Source organism: Microcebus murinus, chromosome 21 (assembly GCF_040939455.1).
Source record: "Microcebus murinus isolate Inina chromosome 21, M.murinus_Inina_mat1.0, whole genome shotgun sequence".
NCBI classification, from domain to species: domain Eukaryota; kingdom Metazoa; phylum Chordata; class Mammalia; order Primates; family Cheirogaleidae; genus Microcebus; species Microcebus murinus.
In genome coordinates, this window is record NC_134124.1 from 34,137,722 (window position 1) to 34,159,913 (window position 22,192).

General features: G+C 42.8%; 1 protein-coding gene across 4 annotated transcripts in view; it reads left to right on the forward strand.

Moving 5' to 3' along the window:
* RANBP17 (RAN binding protein 17) overlaps positions 1-17,511 on the forward strand; it is a 361,100-nt gene extending 343,589 nt beyond the window's left edge. Inside the window, exons 26-28 of one of the 4 annotated variants that reach the window (XM_012756963.3) lie at positions 10,291-10,389; positions 12,554-12,681; positions 15,913-17,511. In XM_012756963.3, coding sequence (XP_012612417.2) covers positions 10,291-10,389; positions 12,554-12,681; positions 15,913-16,009 — 324 coding nt within the window. In that variant the 3' untranslated portion in view covers positions 16,010-17,511. The remainder of the gene's footprint in view (positions 1-10,290; positions 10,390-12,553; positions 12,682-15,912) is intronic. The other 3 variants (XM_075996284.1, XM_012756961.3, XM_075996286.1) reach the window with 3 other exon arrangements.
* Positions 17,512-22,192: the final 4,681 nt, after the last annotated feature.

The window sequence follows — 22,192 nt, forward strand, 5'->3', positions numbered from 1 at the left end:
CGCCACCCCCGGCCTGCCCCTCGCGGCCAGAAATACTTTGAGTAGCAAGTTAGTGTGAAAAATGAAGAGTGAGGGGAAAAGAAGGAAGGAAAAGTCTCTAGCACAATACCAGGTAGATAGTAGGTACTGGATAAGTACATGTTGCATGTGTGTACCTAGCACATAAGAAGAGCTAAAAATAGAATACTATTGATTTGAAATGTGCACAGGTGAAGGAAACCTTATAGATAACAGGAGGATTCATAGTCCCTCCAGAGGCTTAGCTTGGTTTTGAAGACTGTACTATAAGGGCAGAAGTTCCACCCCAGGCCATTATGTACTCTTACCCCACAAAGGGAGTAAGCCCTCTCTGCACAACCTCATCTTTTTCCTGAGCCCCCTGCATTACTGAGAGGCTGCAAACAAATTGACAGAAATCTGGAGGAAAGTAACTCAAGTGATTTAGGAGAATGGAAGGGCTGGCTTATGGGGCCAGATTAAAGAAGCTAAATATGTATAGCTTGCCTAAGTGACAACTAAATGGGGCATTTGATAAGTCTATAAATACTTGGAAGATGTAAATGCCAAAGAGGAAAGGGAATTACTTAGCATGGCACAATAGAGTATTGGCATAATGGAATAATATTAAGAAAGGGAAAATGAAGGTTGAACATCAATAAAAAGCTTCCTGACAAAGAGAACTATTCCTGACAGGGTACACTATTAAGTTATGTGCCGTGGGCCAAGGGAAGTAATGTCAGTGCCATTTCTCAGAGTACTGGCAACAGAGCCAGCAAGACAGTAGCCGAGAAGTGTCCGCCTGACTGAGACACAGTAGCCAAGGTCACCTTCTGTGTCTGTGGCCTGCCAATCCTAGAACAGGAAGAAAGCCACACCTTCTTGGGAGAAATCAGATGGCCCAGAGCTCCTTAAGGATTGCACCCTGTGGAAAATGGTTAAACTGGCAGTTCGCTACCACATCACTCTCAGAAAGTTTCATTCAATTTTAATGGTACCCCATTTCCTGCAGGATAAAATCCACAGTCTCTAGCAAATATTCCTATGCCCTTCACAAAATCTGGCCCCTGCCTACCTAATTACCCTCATCTGCCACCAACACTTCCCACTCCAGTCCCCCCAGAACTGCTCCTCATTCCCAAAACACCTCTCCAAACCTTTGCACCTGCTTGCCCTTCCTCCTGCCTGACTACCTGTCAAACTTTGTTTATTCTCTACAACAGATTGAAATGTCACCTTCTCTAGGAAGCCTTCCCTGCCTGGCCCCCACCTGTAGGCAGAGTTAATCAGCCTCCCCGATCTCTCAAAGCCTCTGGTGCAGGCTTATGGCGCTTACTAAACTGCACTCTCACTGTTTATGTAGTGTGTGTCTCCTCCCCTACTAGACTGTGAGCTCTTTGAGGGCTGGGACTATGGATTCTTCCTCTATATATTCCCAGAGTCTCACAAAGAGCCTGGCCCAAAGTAGGTGGTCAGTAAATGTTTGAATTTATTAAAGAACAAGGTTCTATTCTCAGCACTTAGTCTCTACCATTTCTTGGGCCTCCTATGTAATTATTAGGGGAAAAGAGCCTGCAAATCTCAGTAGCAACTTTGAACCATCTCGATCCCAGCCTCTTGGCCAGCACTTTCTATGCCATTTGTACAGCTATGAATAAAAACCTTCAAGTCCGAAAGGCAACATGCCATCCTCTGTGGTTTAAATGTAAACTCTAGACTAATCTTTAATGGAAAATACTTTTGAGGGACCCCATGAATTGTTCACAGAAATTTTTTTGCCATACAAAAGTATCTTGAAATGATAAGTAAAGTAATCCTTCTCTAATGGTTATGAACATCTAACCAAATCCCTTTAGGAAATGAGAGAGAATCTAGTGACAGATGAGAGGCAATGAAATGTTGAACATCCTACTATAGGGCTAATATATTTATTATATAATACAATATTCATTGTGCTCTGCTTTGATGACCACATGAGATACCCTCGTGCCATTATGCCTATGTTGTTCTGTTGTGAAATATGATATTCATTGGGAAATGTTGTGATGGCCGTTCAGTAAAGTAGGATGTTGTTTCCCCACTCCTTTCCTTGACTTTGAACGGACGGCTTCAGTTAGAGTTTACTTTATCACTGAAAATTTAATATAAACATATGCTTATAGTTACCTCTATCATGTACATATGTACACTGCTTAGAGTTATTTCATTGCTACTTATCCCCAAAGTTAATTATTTTTATTGTTGAAAGCAGCCACCTAAACAGCGGCCACTTCTCTATTACATGTAACATTTCTGGGGCAGTCTGGCATCCTTCCTTCTCCCAACTGGAAGTCTTGAATTCGAGGCCATGTTCTTAAAGCTCTGAATTTATCTTCAGCTTCAGTATCTTTCTAGGATTATGTTTCTTAGAATTCATTGACTGGAAGAAAATGGGATAGGCAGTCAAGGATTCTGACTATTTTTCTCTGTCTCTGCTACCACAGCCATGTGAGGCCCTTGTCATTTTGAATTTTTGCAGTAGTTAGCTTGCCTCCAGGACTTATCCATTATTGCCATTCTCCAGAACATCACTGATTGTTTTAAATGCCAGAACTCATCATGTCACTTCCTTCTTAAAAGTTATTGGAAGGCTACCCCTTATGTACTGGCCCAAACTCATTTCTGTATTTAGCATGGACTTCTATAGCCTGGGCCTAGCCCAGTCTTCCCTACTTGCCCTCAGCTCTACTCCCTGCCACTCTAAAGTTCTCTTTCAACAGCCTTCCATACAGGGGCTGTTTGTTCCTCAGACATGCCAAGCCCTTTTTCCAGTGCCATTTCTTATTTTATTTCTTCTTCCTAATATATCCTTCTTCCTGAGTGATGCTATAATTTTAAATTTTATCACCCATACTATGAATATATGACAGAATCATAGCACTTGTGCCTCTATTAGTCTCTCTTAAGCTTGTACACAAATTTGCTAGTCTAGGGACCACCAGAGGCTGGTATAGGCCATTAGAGGTTCTAGAACCTGACCTATGTAGCAGTCATTCAGATAGTACCATGAACAAGAAATAAGTGACACTTGAATAAAAATTAGGGTAAAATGACTTTGGGGTTGAAAGCTATTCTTCAACATACAGATTTTTCCCAACATTCCTACCCAAAAGAAATTTAGATGGTGTGTTTGACAAGTAATGCTTAATTTTTACATCAAAGTGAAAAGTGTTCTGTTTAATGTTGGCAAAGTAAGAGTGAGAAAGAGTTTCCCAAATAGTGCTGAGTAGCAAACCCTGCAGCTTTCCAATGCCCCAGGTTTTCTGGTTTTATTTTAATGCAGCAAGCTGCTTTATGAGATCTGCAGCCACTTGAAATATGATTTAGCACTCGTAAAAAGTTTCAAATGGATAATGAAGATTCAGGAATGAGACTCACAGTGTAGTGTAGTCAATTTTGTTGCTGTTGCTCTCCAGTACATCTCTGCCATTGAAATGAATTATTTATTATAATTTATTTCAACCATGGAAAATAAAACTGTTTTCGTTGTGATGTGTGCTGTAACATCCAGAGTAGACCCATTACGTGTAGTACTCTCAATTAATTAGTCCTGAAGTTTCATTCTAACTTTATCTTCTTTCTTATAAGCTAGGAGACTGGCAGGTAATTCTTTGCCCAATAAACTATGATTAAAATGGATGTTTTGAGAACTAGGGGTAATGTTTGTAATGGAGAAAATTGAAACAACAACAAAACTATGTTTTGTTTTCTCTTAGATTTTACAATGGTTGGAAGAGTTTTTAAATATTTGAGGCAATTTATCACTTGGAGCAAAAGCATCTCTTAACTGTCTGTAAGGAGGGGGTGGCAGAGGAAGGTGCTGTTTAGATGTAGAAACATGCAGTGTAATATATGACGAAAGCCAGCTGAGTTTACTAGTCCTGAGGTGCCTTTGAGGTAAGAAGCTTTTTTGTTTGTTTAAGAGCAAGGCTAGCACTGTGGAAGGCCATGTAGTCAGGACTCCCCAGTGATTCCAGGGGAGAATGAATAGGTCACCCATAATTGATTGCAGTCTTGTTTCTTTAAAAGAGAGGCTTACCTCATCTCCATTTCATTTGACTTTTTTGACTTTTTTTTTAATTTAAAATGCAAATACTTCTATTTATGAGGCTGTAAAAAAACTGTGCTTATTTAGGAATGTGCTTGATATATACAGATACTTAAAAATTGAATGTAACTTAGATAGTAGGGCTTAGTTAATCCAGGCGGAAAATATAACTAAATATATGCTTACTTGTCCATTATGTTCATTTTTCATAGCATTCTACTAATATTGCATAGGTAGACAGCAGACGAAGAGAAAAATTGATTCCTTTTCCCTAAAGATGGCTAGTATCTAATTTAAGCGGGATCACATTTCAATATCTGCTGTGCACATGGCCTCAGGAACAGTACTTGGTGATGACAGAAACTCCCTGACTTCCACAAGCACTGAAAATCTGGAAGCTTTTCCTCCTTTGGCAACATTCAGATTCTGCCTGATCTTGGGTCTCCAACCAGGGCATGGGGCTTAGGCGAAATTGCTTTGGAGATGGGTAGAAAGTTTCTGTACTTTTTCAAATCCTACTATACTATCCAGACAATCATGTTTTTTTAGTTTTGTTTTTGTTGAGGCCAACCTTCCCCTTCCTCTCTTTCTGGCTTTCTAAAAGGCCAATTACATGTGCCAAAGGATTCCTGGGACTTAGAAGCAGCTCTTGAGAGTTTGATGCATTTATTATTGGTTACTCCTCAAAATATCACCAACTCATTGCATCAGAATCAAGGACAATCTGGCTTGGTCAGAAATACAGATCATTTTGTCTTCTATCCCTTTTCCCATTAAAGCAGACACATTAACAAATAAAGATTAACAGATTAAGGCACCCCCTTCTAGAGTGCATACTCTTGAGCACAGCCCTGATCATCCTTTCTTTGTACTCTGTCCCCCACCGCCAACTCCTTTCTATGTCTAGGCACAGTGGTGCTTTGTCTTTGATCTCTCAACTTTTCTTTGGTCTGTCCTTCCTTTGTCTAAACCAAAGCTTCCTCGGGTCCTTCTTTGGACAAGACAGATTACTCTTGTCCTATTCCCATTTTCCATTTCTCTGATCAGCAAATAGCAATTTGCAGTATAACTAAAACATCTTTCAACCCTGAGCAAAGAGTTGGGGATAGAGAGGGAAGAGCTGGAGTTCCCTAAATATATTGCAGATTTGATCCCTGTAGGACCAGGGTTCTTATCATCATTTCAGGCTCAGTTTTTTCTTTATGACACAAATGGGGAGCAGGAAGGCATAGTTTGAATTTTTTCTCCTACTTCTTAGAACTTTATGAAATATTTTTTAGTTATATTCAGTGTATTTGAACATTCACAATGAAAAATGTTCATTTTATAGGGAGTAATGTAACTCAAAGGAAATTACTAATTTTTCTATGATGTTAATTTAAATTGCTATGTATGTGGTATTCTTAGTGGGATGGAAAACATTATTTTTATAAAAATGTTCAATGGACCATTTTCCAGAGACAGTCTATTAATTAAGTCTGCTGTTGTTTATCTTGAGAGTCTAAAAATACGCTAACCAAATTTACAAAAGCTTTAATTTAGGTGAGAGACTGGAAGGTCTGCTGAGGACACTCCAGGATCCACTGCCTTGGATTCTGATCACAGCAATTTCAGAGGCTGCCTTACTCATTAGCAGGTGGCAGTGTCTGAACTGGAGAAGATACATGTGGGCTACATACCAGGACATACACTGAAGGTAGAAAAATGAGCCACGTCCAGAAATGAGCTTTACCTCTCACACCATCAATCCTCCAGAAGTCTATAGTAGGAGCCAGTCATACTACCTCAGTCACCACTGCCAGGGGTCTTGATCCTCACTCACAGACAGCAAGAGGGTGGCGGGCAGCCAATTAGCATGATGGACTCAGGTAGACCTATGCACATATCCTGATTCAGCTTCACATCCTGGTAGCTGTGACAACTTGAGCAAGTTACTTACTCAGGACTCAGATCCTTAATCTATAAAATGGGGATAATAACTACTTCTCAGGGTTACTTGAGGATTAGAAACAGTGTATGCAAGTGCCTAGCAGAGTGCTGAGCATCCAGAAGACTCTCTATAAATGATAGCTATTATTATTGTTGGGCAGTGAGAAAACTCATCAGCCAAGTTTACTCTTAGTTGGAAGTACTTGTCTTTAGAAAAGATGGTGCCTCAGTCTTTGGCCTTTGCAACCTGAAAGCCCCCATGAGGGCTCCCTCTGGAGCTAGCTGTAGGGACAGCAGTGGCTTAGAAGAATTCTCAGGCTCTGCACACAAAAACAGGATCCTTGGAAATGGACAATTATTAATTTAGATATTTAACCATTTCAAGTTTTAACCATAGATTGGGGTAAGAACTTCTCTGTTTTCTGTGCAGTGCCCTTTCAGTTATTTAGTTCTTTATACTTTAGTTTTTGATACTTCATTCTTTTCCAATCCTTTATTCATTCTTTCAGTAGCTATTTCCAAAGCCTCTGATGTATGCCAGATGCCATGCTAGGGACTGAGGATACAGAGAAAAAAGTCACACATGGTCCCAGCACCACAGGAGTTTGAAGACTAGTCTTCCCTTCCCCCCACCAAGCGCTGTTGCAGTCATCACCCTGTACTCTTTCACGCTGGCTTTTTCCATTGTTTTCAGCCTCTACTCATATCTTTCCAGCCATCCTTCTCTATCCAGATGTTAGAGTCACTGAGCTTCCAACTTCCTTAGAAAAAGTACAGACTCATTGTTTAGCAATAAGGCATCCAACACAAACCACATCTTTGCTTATTCTACTTCAGTGGGGGATAGAACGGAAAGGATTTGAAGTTAGTGTTTTGTTATCCTCTTGCTGTAGATAAAGTGTGAGCCAGCATCTTTAGGTAGGAAAGGCCAATTTGGATTGTTCTTGTGTTTTATATCCCATTTTAGGGTAGAAGAATAGGAGAGGAGCTGGGGCATGAACAGAGATGTAGATCACATAACATTGCTTTGTTTTACTTTTCCAGGTCAGATATTTGTAAGTAATTTTGTGTTTTATTTAGAATTATTAATACATATTTTTCAAAACAACAGAAACACTCTTCATTCAAAATCCTAACTAAATACGTGTGCCAGACCACAAATAGGGATGGATTCTGGACTGTTTCCTATTTTTGTTGTTGTTGTTTAGACTGCAAACCTTAATGAGATTAGATAATTGTGAAGAGACTGTAATCCCATTTATCTGTTTTTAGTCAGGACATGAATTGGGGTACTTCACTGAGCCATGAAATTCTGTTGGGATAGGCCAGGATGATACCTACTGTTGCAGTAAAGGAACGTTATGTTGAATGTCTACTATATGGCAAGCACAGTACAAAATTCTTGATTTATGTAAAAGAAGTCATTCTTCACAGAAGCCCTTCAAAGTAGTTGTTATAGTCCTTCCTTTTATATGTAATGAAATAAAGGCTCAGAAATGTGAATGACTTGCCCAATGTCCCAAGTTAAGTGGCAGAGCCAGATTTGGGCTCAGTTCTCACTGGCTCCAAGGCCTATCCCTGTTATACCATGTTGGTTTCTCTTCATAGAGATAAATGTGTTACAGACTCCTGCCAAATTCTGTGGGAAGGATGAAGGAGAATGAGGAAGCACCTGAGGCGGTGTGGAGTGTAGTTTTCCTAAGTGGACCACGTCACACAACTCCCTTTCCCAAATGGGCGCTTCCCTGGTTTTGCAGAAAAGCTGCTTAGGATAATGCAGTGGATAGCATATGTGTTTTGGGACATAGGCCCTAGAAAATGTAGCCTAGGTTGGGCAAATTCGCAGTGGTTGTTCCAGCCATTCCTATAGCAATGGTGGAAGTGAGTGGAAGTTGAAGGAGTGGAGCCTCAGCTCACACAGCCGTTCCTTGTACCAAATACTGATGGTGCCTTCTGACTCATTGCAGATTGGAATGGTACAGTTGCCTAGAACTGTCTCCTTTCAGTGTTCATTTATTCGTGTCATTAACCACAGACAGCCTCCCCCTAGAGATTTCATATTACCTGGGAAGGGATTCTGTACTTAAGCATTTCACCCAGCATTTCTCACATGGAAGGGTCCTCTTCCAAAGGAATTTGCCCCATTGCTTAGGCTGTTTTCCTTTCCCCTACTCAAAGATTATTAGAAAAACATAATTCTAGAAATAGATGGCCATGTCAATACCATTTAAGCAGATTTGCTCACTAATTTCCATATTTCTGGAAGAGTTAAAAAAAATCACCCATTTTAGCCAACTTTATTTTTAGAAAAGTATTTTATTCAGACATCCCCTTACTTATTACAGACATAAATACATGCATTCAGACAAATGAATACACGGGAGAACCGTATAAAGTAATTGGCACATCACTTCAAGATGCTTTGTCAGTTACTGGAGGAATTTGGTGCCTCTGACTTTAATCTTTTCCATTAAAATATCCATTCTGCCTTCAGATTGTGAAGCCCATAATATTTTAGACTGTCTCTGCGGATCTGTTAGTTTTGCTTGTCAATTTAATTTGTGGTTCTATGACTTTGGTGATTGTGCATGGAAACATGTGATCTGCAAATGTTGTTCAACATACCAGGCTTAAGACCTAGCCTCTGCCCAGGGAGAGTGGACATGCAATAAATATGGAATTGGCAAATTTCATTTGCATCCAGCCTAATTGTTATGATGATGATGTATGGAACGGCAGATGTTTAGAGCTGCAAAGGAGCTCATTACTGTTATTATATACCTTAAATGTTTATAACACTTTTTACTTTTTGCAACACATTTTATATACACCATCTCATTTGATTCTCAGAGCTTCTTTGTGCTGGATGATTATGTCCCTCTTTATAGTGAAACTGAGACACAGAGAAAGAGGTTCAGTAACTTGCCTGAGATCACAGGGTAAATTGGAACTCAAAAACTGCCAGAAGACAAAACCAAATGGATCCCAAACAAGCCAGGTCACCAAAGCCCAGTTAGTGCAGTAGCCTTTGCCACGTAATTGCCATTTCCCTTGCTGTCCTTTGGGGAAAGGAGCTATGGGAATAGAAAGGTTTAGGCGCAGGAGGTAAAGAGTCCAAGAAGCAGAAACTGTATCATCAGGTCCACATAGATGACTGAAACCCACTTCCCAGCCACTTGCGTAGACTATTGCAGCCCTCATCCCTGGACCCCCTCCTTAGTTTCACCTGCACAGTACACATTCTACATGTCCCTGGAGAGACCTTTCTTAAATACAAATCTGAACATGTCTTGCTTTGGCTGAAAACCCATCACTGGCTCCCCACTGCCATAAGGATGAAGTCCAGATTCCTCTGGCACTGGGGTCTTACTTCTGGCCCAACTCTTTTCTCTCCTTCCACACTGAGTTCCTTACCATTGTAGAACCCATTCTGTTCATCCCCACCATCCTTTTTTGCTGCATTCTCTGCTTGGAACACATTTATGATGAACTCCTTAAATGTTTCTTTTTCTGTGGAGTCTTCCCTAACTTCTCCTCAAGGACTCAGAAGCTTCCCTTCCTATTCTGCATGCCCACATCACTTTGCTCAGCTCTATTTCCTGTTATTTCTCTTCTGGGTGGTCTCCCCCAGAAGGCTTCAAGCTACTTAAGGGCAGAGTTTGTGGTAAATGCATGTATTCTCTTATCTACCCTATAAGTCTTACAGACTTTGAATTTAAGAGAATAGATGAGTATGTACATGTAGGAATAAATGAGTGAATGAATGAATTAGTGAATGAAGAATGAGTGAGGAACATTGAACAGCCTGAGCCAGCAGGAAGAATGATGTTCCAAGGTCACATGGAATGTATCCCATCCCTCCCTCCCTCCCTCCCTCTCTCTCTCTCTCTCTCTGTCTCTCTCTCTCTCACCGTGGAGAGATTCAGACAGGGACATGAGTTAGGCCTTTTCCTGATGCCCTAGCATAGAGGAAAGCACATCAGGATTGAGAGACAGGGACTGATCTTCCTGGCCCAATGACCTCTGACTTCTGCCTACCCAGAAGGTTCTTACCTAAGCTTTTGGTGGTAGAAACCCTTCCACAGGGAGCTAGGGGTCTTTGTGAGAAGTTCCTACAGGCAGCATTGTAGGCTTCTAGATTCTAGGCTGTTTATCCAGGAAGAGCTCCCATGGCTGTTAGCAAAATGGAGGGGTAGAAGGTGAGCTCATAAAAGGCCTAGGATTAGGGAGAGCTCTGAGCTAAGGCATCCCAATCTTCATGTGACTCTGTCTTCCAGATGATGTCTGTCCTCATGAACACCATTGTCTTTGAAGACTGTCGGAACCAGTGGTCAGTATCCAGGCCTCTCCTGGGGCTCATCCTGCTCAATGAGAAGGTGAGTGTGATTGCAGGAAGGTCCTGGAAGGTGGTCCCTGGGAGGAGAGAGAAGCTGTACAACAGGCTGAGCCATGATGATGATGGATGGAGGAACAGAGCCAACTGAGTTGGAGCTGAGACCTTGAGAACTCTGCAATGACTCTATATTCTCCCAGAAGGCCCTGACCCAAAGGTCTCAGATCCTTCTTGGGTTAAGCAGAGGCCTCAAGACTAGCTCTTCTGGAACCCATAGCCCCCACTCACTGGGTGGGTAGTTTGCTCAGTAGTATTTCAAGCTCACCCTCTCTCCCCTCACCCCATTGCCAGGGAATTCTGAGCAACAACCCTTTTGCTTCCTCCCTTGGCGTCCTTGTATAACTAGGATCCCCACTGCCCTGGATAGTGGCAGCAGCAGCACAGCAGGCATTCCTACACAGAACCAGCACCCTTCATCTGGGGAACACACGTCTCCAGCTTAAGTGCATTTGTCCCCCTGAGCTGCCTCCTGAGCCTCTCCAGCTTCCTCTTGAACGCACCCCTGTCTCCCCAGTAGTCAGTAGGAACAGTGCATTACAGCTTGGGAGAATGAATTGTCTATACAATAAGATAGTACCGGGCAAAAAGACAGTGAGATTAGAGGCAGCTGCATGCATTAAAATTCAAACTAAAATCCCAGCCTTGGAAGGAAACTAATAGAAGAAGAAAATATATCAAAAAGAGAAGAGCTGTCTCATCATTCACCTGTGCTGAAGTATCCAATTTTAGCCACATTCAATAGCACTGTCATTCATCTTCCCTCAGTGTTATTGTGATTTAAATCCAAGCTCTATAAAAGAGAGCAGTTCTTTTAAAATGATTGAGAGGGAATAAGGGCAAATTCAGTGTTTAGAAAAAGCTTATGACATCACAATATTATACTTTACTGATGGAGGCAATATTTCATGGTTTGGGATGAAAAACTAATAATTTTCTATTTGGTGTGAGTCACTGCATCATTATAAAAGGGAAAAATAAGTAGTTTTGTGCATTCCCAATCTTGTTCAGGAAGACATTGTGGTTTAAGTATAATGCCTCTGATATATAGTATTTAAGTATTAGTCTGACTACATATTAATTATGTGTGTTTTTGATGTGAGCTGTTTTAATGTATGATGGAAATTAAATATCTTGCTTTTGGGGCTTGGAAGGATAAACACATGACTAGTAACATGTTGTCTTTGCACAGAAATTAGGCTGTTTCCACTGATTAGGAGCTGTGTTTAGCATCAGAGTTTGTGTTTATATAAAAGCCCACAGGCAGATGTGGTGGCTCACGCCTATAATCCTAGCACTCTGGGAGGCCAAGGCGGGCGGATTGCTCGAGGTCAGGAGTTCAAAACCAGCCTGAGCGAGATCCTGTCTCTACTAAAAATAGAAAGAAATTAATTGACCAACTAAAAATATATATACAAAAAATTAGCCGGACATGGTGGCGCATGCCTGTATTCCCAGCTACTTGGGAGGCTGAGGCAGAAGGATTGCTTGAGCCCAGGAGATTGAGGTTGCTGTGAGCGAGGCTGATGCTACTGCACTCACTCTAGCCTGGGCAACAAAGTGAGACTCTGTCTCAAAAAAATAAAAATAAAAGCCCACAGACCCCAGCAGAGAAGAAAGGGCAGTACAGATATGTGTGACAGGTATGACTGATTTTTTTCTTAGTGCTAGAAAGCTCTCCCCAAACTAAGCAAGCCCCTTTAGTACCCCGTCTCAGTGGAGCAGACCCATTCTAACTCACAAGGACAGAGACTTAGAGCATAGTCTAGAAATGATTCAAGAGTGATTCACTGAAGCCAGGAAAGATCATGAGGCCTGAAGGGAGACTCTTGGCCTTGCCTTTAGTCACCCAAACTAGGCATCTGTAGTGAAGTTCTTCCCTTCAGCCTGGGGCTGTTCCTCTTTCAGCCTTTCTGTGATTAGTGGAGATAAGAGTCAGGAAGATCATGTGTTTGATCCCCAACAGAGGATGCCAGGACCCCAGCAGCCTAAGCAGTGACAGTGGAACAATTATAGCAAGAGATTTTTGTGAAAAGGGATAATAGAATTTATGCTCAGGAGCATGTCTGTTGTTTAAGTTTTCTCTCAAGGCTTAAAGTTCAAAGTGGACCTGGACAAAAATTTCTCTGAGCTATTCTGTTTCCCAACAGTATTTTAGTGAACTGAGAGCAAGTCTGATAAACTGCCAGCCTCTTCCCAAGCAGGAGGTCCTTGCCCAGTGTTTCAGGAACTTGATGGAAGGAGTGGAGCAGAACCTGTCCATCAAGAACAGAGACAGGTGAGCATTGCCCAGTAGGGCATCTCTGGGGGAGGCAGACATTCCAACATTCCAGATTGTTGAAAATAACTGAACTGTACTTAACACAGTCATATATTGATGTAGCTTTTTTATTACACCTGTGATCCTAGACCTAATTCAGTTCCATTCCATAAACAGAACTGGGTATTTGCATTCTTCTAAGCATCATGCTAGGCACTATGCAGGGATGCAGAGATTAATAAAATGTAGCCTTTGCTCTTAAGCAGTTTCTAAGTCAACAAGAGAGAGATAAAAATAATAGTAATTGAAAAGATCAAAGGTGCCAGGCACAGTGACTTACAGTTGTAATTCTAGCACTTTGGGAGGTTGAGGCAGAAGGATCACCTGAGGCCAGGAGTTTGAGACCAGCCTGAACAACATAGTGAAACCCCATCTTTACAAAAAAAGAAATTAAAAAAAAATAAAAAAATAATATTTTAAAAAAATTAGTTGGGCATGGTGGCATGCACTTGTAGCCCCAGCTACTCAGGAAGCTTGAAACAGGAGTATCACTTGAGCCCAGGAGTTTGAGGTTGCAGTGAACTATTATGCCACTGCACTCTAGCCCAGGTGACAGAGCAAGACCCTGTCTCAAAAAAACAAAAGAAGAAAACAAGAGATCAAAAGAAGGAGGCCAGGCGTGGTGGCTCATGCCTATAATCTTAGCACTCTGGGAGGCCAAGGCAGGAGGATCGCTTAAGGTCAGGAGTACAAAACCAGCTTGAGCAAGACCCCATCTCTACTAAAAATAGAAATTAGCTGGACAAATAAAAATATATAGAAAAAATTAGCATGATGGCCCATGGCTGTAGTCCCAGCTACTTGGGAGGCTAAGGCAGGAGAATCACTTGAGCCCAGGAGTTTGAGGTTGCTGTGAGCTGGGCTGATGCCACGGCACTGTAGCCCAAGCAACAGAGTGAGACTCTGTCTCAAACAAAAAAGAAGGCAACTCAGATTTGCTGTGGAAGATGAGGTAAAGCTTCCTGGCACTTGAACAACAACAGGCTTTGAAGTCAGACAGACCCCAGTTATATAGCAGTGCAGAGTGACTATAGTTAACAATGTATTGTATATTTCAAAATAGCTGGAAGAGAGGACTTGAAATGTTCACCAACACATAGAAATGATAAATACTTCAAGTGATAGATACCGGGTACCCTAAGTACCCTAACTTGATCAATACACATTCTGTGCACATAACAAAACATCACAGGTACCCCATAAATATGTACAAATACTATGTATAAATAAGGTTTTTTTTGAACTCCTGACCTTGAGCGATCCTCCCGCCTCAGCCTCCCAGAGTGCTAGGATTACAGGCATGAGCCACCATGCCCAGCCATAAATAGGCTTTTTTTAAAAAAAGAAAGAAAAAAAATTTTATCCCTCCCCTTTATAGTCTGTGTAGCAGTAAGGTAATTAACTTCTCTGTTTCTCAGTTTCTTTACCAGTACCGTGTTTCCCCCAAAATAAGACCTACCCATAAAATAAGCCCTAGCAGGATTTCTAAGCATTTGTGCAATATAAGGCCTACCTAGAAAATAAGACCTAGTGATGGGCGTGGCTACGCAGCGTGTCTGCACAACCCATGCATTTCGTCGCGGAGTGGTAAAGAAGACGAGCAGCCCTTCTCATCTGCCCCATGAGAGCTCTGTTGCTTGACATGAGAGATTGGGGCCAATGGTTCTAAAAGGAAATAGAGTCCCAAGAAATTCAGGATGGAATTCAAGGTTTGGAGAGTCTTGATGATGTTCCAGAAGAAGATGACTTAACTATATTTGAATAAATGTAGATTGTTGTACCATAGTTAAAAAAAATAACACATCCTCTGAAAATAAGCCCTAGGATGTCTTCTTGAGGAAAAATAAATATAAGACCCTGTCTTATTTTTGGGGAAACATGGTAAAACAGAGATGATGGTAATTAATTGTTGTGATATTTAAATGACAATGTAGTAAAGCATGGTACCTGGGACATATGACCCACAGTTCTTTCCTTTGCCTGTCCTTTCAGTTGTCAATGAGATCTAAATGGCCTGAATTTGTTCATTCATTCATTTAGTTCGTAAAACTTGATTGAGAACTACTATGTGCAGACATTGGAGATATCAGTGGTAAACTACTCAAGCTTCCTGCTGCCCATGAGGAGCTTACACTGTAGTGGAGGATACAGACAGTAATGAATGATGGAGAAATAAAATGTGTTCAGGAAAAAACTGCCTAACCCCTCCTTTTATAAATGAAATGCAAATCATCAGTAGCCACAGTGCATCCTGGAGTTGCCAGCCTGGGCTTCAGTAATACAAGGCCAAGTCAGATAGGCTCTGCAGACATGTCTCTTGACTATTCATTTCCCTACAAGATCCTCATCTGGCACAAAGGGGCACCTGCAGAGGCCAGCCAGAGAGACTTGATGAATGCTGAAACCTAGGTGCCTTGGGGGAAATTGCTTCACCTAGGGCTTGGAAATTTTTCGTACCACTTCCTAAGCTGCTCTATGAAATGATGTCAGGCAGCCCTCCTAGTATAATGAGAGTAATAGCCAGCAAGGACTATTCTCCTTGTGCTAGGCATTGCATGCACTTAATAGCCATCGTCTCAATTGACTCAATAAATTCTCACTTTCTAGAGTCCTTGAGGTAGCTACTAATATTAGGCTCTAAGAAAAGAGGTTGAATATTCATCCACAGTCACCTAGCTCATAAGTGGTAGAGCCAGTATTTGAACCCAGGTAGTCTAATCCAGTATTTTCTGTTGTTCAGCCACTAACTTCAGTTTTCTTATCTGTAAAATGAGGATTCTTATATCTACCTTAGGGAAGACTTGTAATGATTAAATGAGTTTATATGTAAACTCAAATCTAGTTCTTGACACATAAACATTGATTCTTTTCTTTATATTTCTTACCATCAATGTGTAATTTTACTTTCTAAAAAATATTTTAAATTGTAGAACCACAAAATGCACCTCAAAATGGTCAGAGTGGGTAGTAGCCCTTGCTTTCCAGGAAGGGACGAGGGGAGGGCAGTGCTGGTGGCAGAACAGTAAAGGCAGGGGAAGTGGAGAGGAAGGGGTTCAGCCTGAATGGGGACAGGGGCAGCAGAGGGCAGAGGGGGGTCTCCAAGGGCCTGAACTCCACAGTGGCCTTATCATCCAGAGGTTCACACAAGCTTGGAAGCTTGGCCCTCAACCCTTTTTCCTGTTTCCACAGGTTCACCCAGAATCTATCCGTATTCCGAAGAGAAGTGGCAGAGGCTTTGCGCAGTGACGGCAATGCGGAACCCTGCAGTCTGGACATGATGAGCTGATCGTGTTGTGCCCAGCAACCTTCAGCAAGAGAATCTTGAAGGTCTGGGTCCCAGGATAGTGATGCTGGCTAGCCCAGGGGAACGTATTTTTCAAAACAAACAGCAACAAAAGCCCTACCTTTTTATACGTCTGGCCTAATTATAAGAATTTATAATAGTCACACATAATGTAAATTCAGTCTTTGCTCTGATAAGGCAAAAGATATGTTTTCAGTCTTTCTATTGAATATTATCTTTGTTTTCATAATGCTTTGAAAGGATGTAGAAACAATATTTAACCAAAGAACATAATAAACCAGGTTTGCACCTACGTGTCTGCTATTTTATGGTTGCAATTAAGGTTGTCAGTTTGTTGGAGATGCAGCCTTCAACATGGATCCTGCATTGTGACAAATGCCAATGGAACCGTTAAATTAGCAGTTTGTTGTGAGTCTGCAAGAGGCAGCTTTAGGGACTTTGGGCCATGGGCATTAGAAGGAGCCTGGGAGCACTGCGGGGCATCCCACAGGACTGCACACAGCCCTCTCTGCCTCAGCCGCATCTGATAAAGTTGAGAGACAGTAACACAATTAAATGACTTACAAACAACGTTTGCTTTTCACTGGCATAAATCTGAAGTGGTTCAGTCTAGAAGAATTAAGCTGTGCAGTTACTGCCTGCAGAGATATTTCTTTGGAAGGAGTCATGTAGCTCCAGTAAGAAGTTCTGGGTGGTGTCGGCATCCAGCCCTGCCTCCATTTAATTTTTAAGAGAAGCCAAATGTAACTGCTAAAATATTGTATTTGAAGCAGCTCTGCCTTCTCGTTCTACCCAAAACAGTTCTAAGTGCTAAAGTTCAGATTTTCAGAGGACAAGAAACAGCTGGTTTCCATTCCTCCACAAAAACTTATTACTGTTGGGATTGTGACTTAACCCAAACCCAGAACATGAAGGCCTTTATAGTTTGTGATATACTGTAACTAGGCTATTAATTTGAGATTGCCACTGTCAAGTGGGTTTTTTTTTTTATCTCACCGCTCTGTTTTTATGGTTCAGGCTTATAATAAATATTGTGCCCTTTATTTCTGATAAGACATGAAAGCTTGTCTTTCTTTAACAGGGCTCCTGTTAAAATCTCATTTCTCGGACTAGTGTTTCTTGCAACCTTTCTTGATAGCTGAGTTTTACAACAGGCTTGTCACATAAAAGCAGAGTCACCAACTTTATCTCAAAATGTTTGCCTTCCATGTGTGAAGGAAATTATAGGAAAATGTGTCATAGATAGGATTACTTCTAGTATTTAATGGAGAAATAAGCTTCAGCCTTATACCATATTTCATTAGAAATGGGAAATAAAATTTTCCTTGAAAAGGGAAATTCTGAACGCTATAAGACATCAGCCATTCAGAGAAGTTTAACAAGAATTTCTATTTCTTGGGGGCTTATAACTGCATGCTCCATCCCACAATGTGTTATAGAAGCCCTATCCCATTCTGCACTGTTTTTACAAAATCTAGGATCTAAAAGCACCATATCATTTGCATTAAAATTCTCACAAGAAAATGACAATGTGCACTTGCTCCTCATTGCCACACTGCCAGAGGTCACTTGGTGGTTTCGCACTAGCCAAGAAAGGCTCCACCAGACTTGGCCTTTGAGAGCTGTTCTCAGAGGAACACTGGTCAGACCTGCCAGCAGGGGGGCTGACCCGGCAAGACCTGTCCGTGGTGCTGGCCTCGCAGAGCACACTGAGGGCTCTCTTGCCCTTCTTGCCCTTTACATCCGTTACTCCCGCTGTCCTCACAACAGCCTTATAGAGGTAGACAGCATTAGTCCCACTTTGCAGATGAGGACTCTAAGGCTCAGAGATGGTATATAGTTTACACAGGTCATAACAGGCAGGATTTGAACCCTTATCTGTCTCACTTCAAAGAAATTCCTGGCCTCTTCCAAGGAAGACAATTTTCAGAATGGTGAGTTGAAACCTGTTACATTTAAGTTGATTACCATTTGTTTTTTGGAACTCTACTGTTAAATAACAAATTTCTCAAAACTTAGTGTCTTAAGGCAACATTTATTATCTCACAGTTCCTGTAGGTCAGGGATTCATAGCTGAGTCCTCTCTTCGGGGTCTCTCACAGGCTGCAGTCAGGGTTATCAGCCAAGGCTGTGATCATGTCAAGGCGTGACTGGGGAGGGTATGCATCCAGGCCCACTGGGGGCTGTCAGCAGGAGTCAGGTTCTCAGGGGTTGTCGCCTCAGTTTTCTGCCAAATGGGCCTCTCAACACTGAGCTCACAACACTGACATCTTGTTTCGTGAGAAAAGAGCCAAAGAGAGTACAGCAATCTGGAAGTCCAGGCTTTTATAACCTCATCTCAGAAGGGGCGTCCCTTCACTTCTGCTGCATCCCATTCATTAGAAGTAAATCACTAGGTCTAGGCCACACATACGAGAACCTGATTTGGGACTGTGTCCCCCATCCCCAAGCTTGCCAGAGTCTGCCTCGGTAGGGGACAGTGGGACTCTGGGGAAGAGACCTAGAACCCCAGGATGTCTCTGTCAGGACATCCTCTCCCAAGGATAAGACAAGCATGCACAGGCAAGGATACACCCAAGCCTGTGGCAGCTATACAGAATAACCAGTGGAGCTATCATATGGTCTAATCAGATCGCGAGTGCATCTAACTTAGACTCAGAAACAGGAAAAAATAAATAGTTCTGGCAATCCCACAGGGCCTACAAACATGCTCAGAGTGAGGATGAGATGGGAGCTGTGGGCCTCTGTTTGCATACCTCACCCTTCTGATGGGATTTTAGTGCATAAACAGATGTATGGCTCATACAATGTGACAACTGCTCAAGCAAGTTGAAGGTATTTTGACTTTGCTTAATTTTTGCCTTCCACACTGACTTCAGAACCTGACCTTTGAGAAAGCTATATCCTGCCCACATTTTAGATGTTTCTGTCTTTCTGTGCTTTCCAAACAGACTTCTCTACACTGACAGATAAAGGAGCATCATACCCCTGCATTTGTGTGATGATCTGAACGGCCCAGAAAAGCCCTTTCGGCCCCCCAGACTCCCTTCCACTGGCCCTGACAACCGAGCCGTACCTTCTGGTTATGGTAGTGGGGCCCCTTTCAAAATGCAAAACTGGCCTGGCACGTAGCTGATAGCTGAGACTAGTGACCAAATTAGCTAATTGCCAACAGAGAGCTGAACACGAGAGCCAAAAACAGGGTAGGTTTGGTGAGAGAAATTGGAGAAAGTAAAAGATCTAGCACATAGAAAACCTCATCTAGATGGGGGCTTGTTCAGCAGTGTTGTGGAAGTAGCATTTGAGAAAACTTGGCTCCTTATGATGAGGAGGGAAATGAGTAACTGAAGAGAAGAGCATGGTAGAGTGGAAAGGGAGGAAGTAAAAGTTTCAAGACGAACATAAAATAATTAGAACTGCTATCATTTATTGAGGACCTGCTAAGCATTACAAATTTGCTATCTCATTTTATACTTCCCAGTAAAAATGTCAACTATTATTATCCCCATTTTAGAGATGATAAAACTGAGACTAAAAGACTAACCCAAGGCCACATAGCTGGAAAGTGGACAAGCCAGGATTCAAAGTCAGATCTGCCTGACTCCAAAACTCATGTTTCTTTTCCACTACGATCCCTTGAGCTAGTACTTCACACTGGCCTTGGCGGGGACAGTTGGGTGGGAGAGCTGGATATGGAACCCTTTGCCCCCCCAGAGGGGCCAAGGCACTCCCAGAGAGAGGCCAGTCCAGGATGTGGGCCCTTTGTGTGTTGTGTCTGTGGGCTCTGCCACCGATTCATCCTCCTCCCTGAACTTTATAAAATCATTCTTGAGACTTTTTAATGTTTTATTGAGGTGCAAGTTTACGATGACAGCAAACCTTTCAAACTACAGCAAGAGTAACCTGCCTCCTTGGCATATTAAAAAATAATGTTAGTGTTGGTTTTTACGTGCCATAGTTTGGATTGCTGATAAGAGCGCTTCCTTGACAAGATTCTTTTTGAGGTTTACAGAAAGCGTAATAAAATATGTAAGTTACATTTCCACAAACAAAAGCTATAACATAAGTTATTTATAAGCGTGAGATACAAACAGTATCACGATAAATAAACCATAAAGGGTACCTGCAACATTCATCTTAATGTAATTTGCCCAACAAAAGTGTTGAAACGAAGTCAAATTTAGTAGAGAAACCTGTCAGGAAAGGAGGAAAGTTGTATAGCACAAAATAGGAAAAATGGCTGATGGGTGAGAGAAGGAAACAAACAAGGGCACGAGATGAGGCTTGGAGGTCCTTGAGAAGGCCACCGCCTGTGCTTGCTGCCCCCAGCCTGTGCACGCTGACCAACCCTGCCTCCCTGCACGCTGCCTTCTGCACACAGTCGCTGCTCGCACGGCCCTCTGCATCCCCACCGGCCCCGCACCCCTGCCCTATGGAGAAGGGAATCTCTCCTCCCCTCCTGTCTGCTGCCCTCTGTTCTAACCCCCAGCCCTCGTGCTGCCCCCAGCCTCCCTGCCAGGCTGGGCCCTCCTCGAGGCCAGCGCCTTGGTCTGACCCAACCTAAGTACCCTGGAAGTCATTGTTTCACTCGTTCATTCATCTACGACAGATAAGTCAGTGAGTGAGACAAAGTCTCTGCCCCCTTAGAGCTAGTGAGTAGGATTACAAATAAGATGGATTCCAGGGGCAACGAGTGTAGCAGTGAAAATGAACAGGCACATACAATGATGGGGAGGGGAACTGCTTTGCAGGGTGGGCAATAGCTGAGGGTCTTAAAGGGTGCCAAGTCATCAGCCACGGAAGAGCTGGGGGAGGTGAACACAGCAGTGTGTACACGCAAAATCTGGGCCCGATTCTGAACCTGCTTCCTTATCCCCTCATCTGACCTTCCTGTGTGCTACTCAGCTTAATACCAATTCTTGATAATGGAATCTAATGCCACTGCCACTGTTCTGCCCTAAAGGAACTTCCAAGCCAGTAAGTAGCATTGACAAGTGAGCCCCACCATGGCCAGCCCTCACTCCTGCTCCTGGGTTCAAATCCCAGGGCCACCCCCGCCCAGCTGCATGCCCTTAGGCAAGAGACTTCACTTCCCTAAGCCAACTGCTCTTTAAGCCTCATGGCCTGTGGTGGGGAACCCGAGCAGTGCCCAGCACCTGCTGGCCTTCTCCTTCCTCGGGCTGGCAGCCTTGGGCCCTTGCAGACCTCAGGCAGGTTCTTCCCCAGGTCCTCCCCACAATCAGATGGGGAAACTGAGCCCCAGCGTTGAGACGTGGCCCAGCAAGTTTGAGTAGGTGCTCAGTAAACATTTGTTGAATAAAGGAATGAATGGGTGAATAAATTTGGGCAGGTGTCTTTAGAACCTTCCATCATAAGAACTGGAGGCCCCTGGGGAACCCTAGCTAGGACGTGCAAGCCAACGGCGGGGCAGGTCAGTGGCCTGTGACATGGGAGATATGCCAGATTCTTGCTTGTGTCTTTTTTGTGGAAGCAGCCCATAATATTTTCATCAATCTTTCAAATACAGTAGCTGATCCAAATACACTAGGAGCTTGTTTCTCTCTGCCCCCTTTTTACCGACAGGGAAATTGTGTCCCAGTTTGCACAGAAAGTCAATGGCAGAGTGAGCCTGGAGGAACCTAGGCATCCCGCGTCCGGGCTCATGGACCCACTGGAAATTCCTGTCATCCTGATGCCCCACCCACCCCACGTGCCTCCCAGCAAGGCCTCCAGCAGTGCCACCCCTTTCTCCCAGCTTCTCCATGGGGAAGAGTAGAGGATGTACCCCAAGAGCCCAGGTCCCCGGTTCTGCAGTTCTGAGAATTCTTGTTTTCTAATCTCTCTTTCAGTGTGGTATCACTCTGTGTGTGTGTGTGTGTGTGTGTGTGTGTGTGTGTGTGTGTGTGTGTGTCGCTCTGTTTCTCATTGTTCAGTTGATAGCAGGTAAGAGGAGCGGCAAGAAATTACAACCTTGGAAATACCAAATGTATATCAAAACATATTTGGCAAAAACAGTGCTCTGAAGAAAATTTAGGGCCTTGAATGCATTTATTTAAAAAGAAAAGTCTGGGCATGGTGGCTCGAACCAGTAATCCTAGCACTTTGGGAGGCCAAGGCAGGAGGATTACTTGAGGTCAGGAGTTTGAGACCAGCATGAGCAAGAGC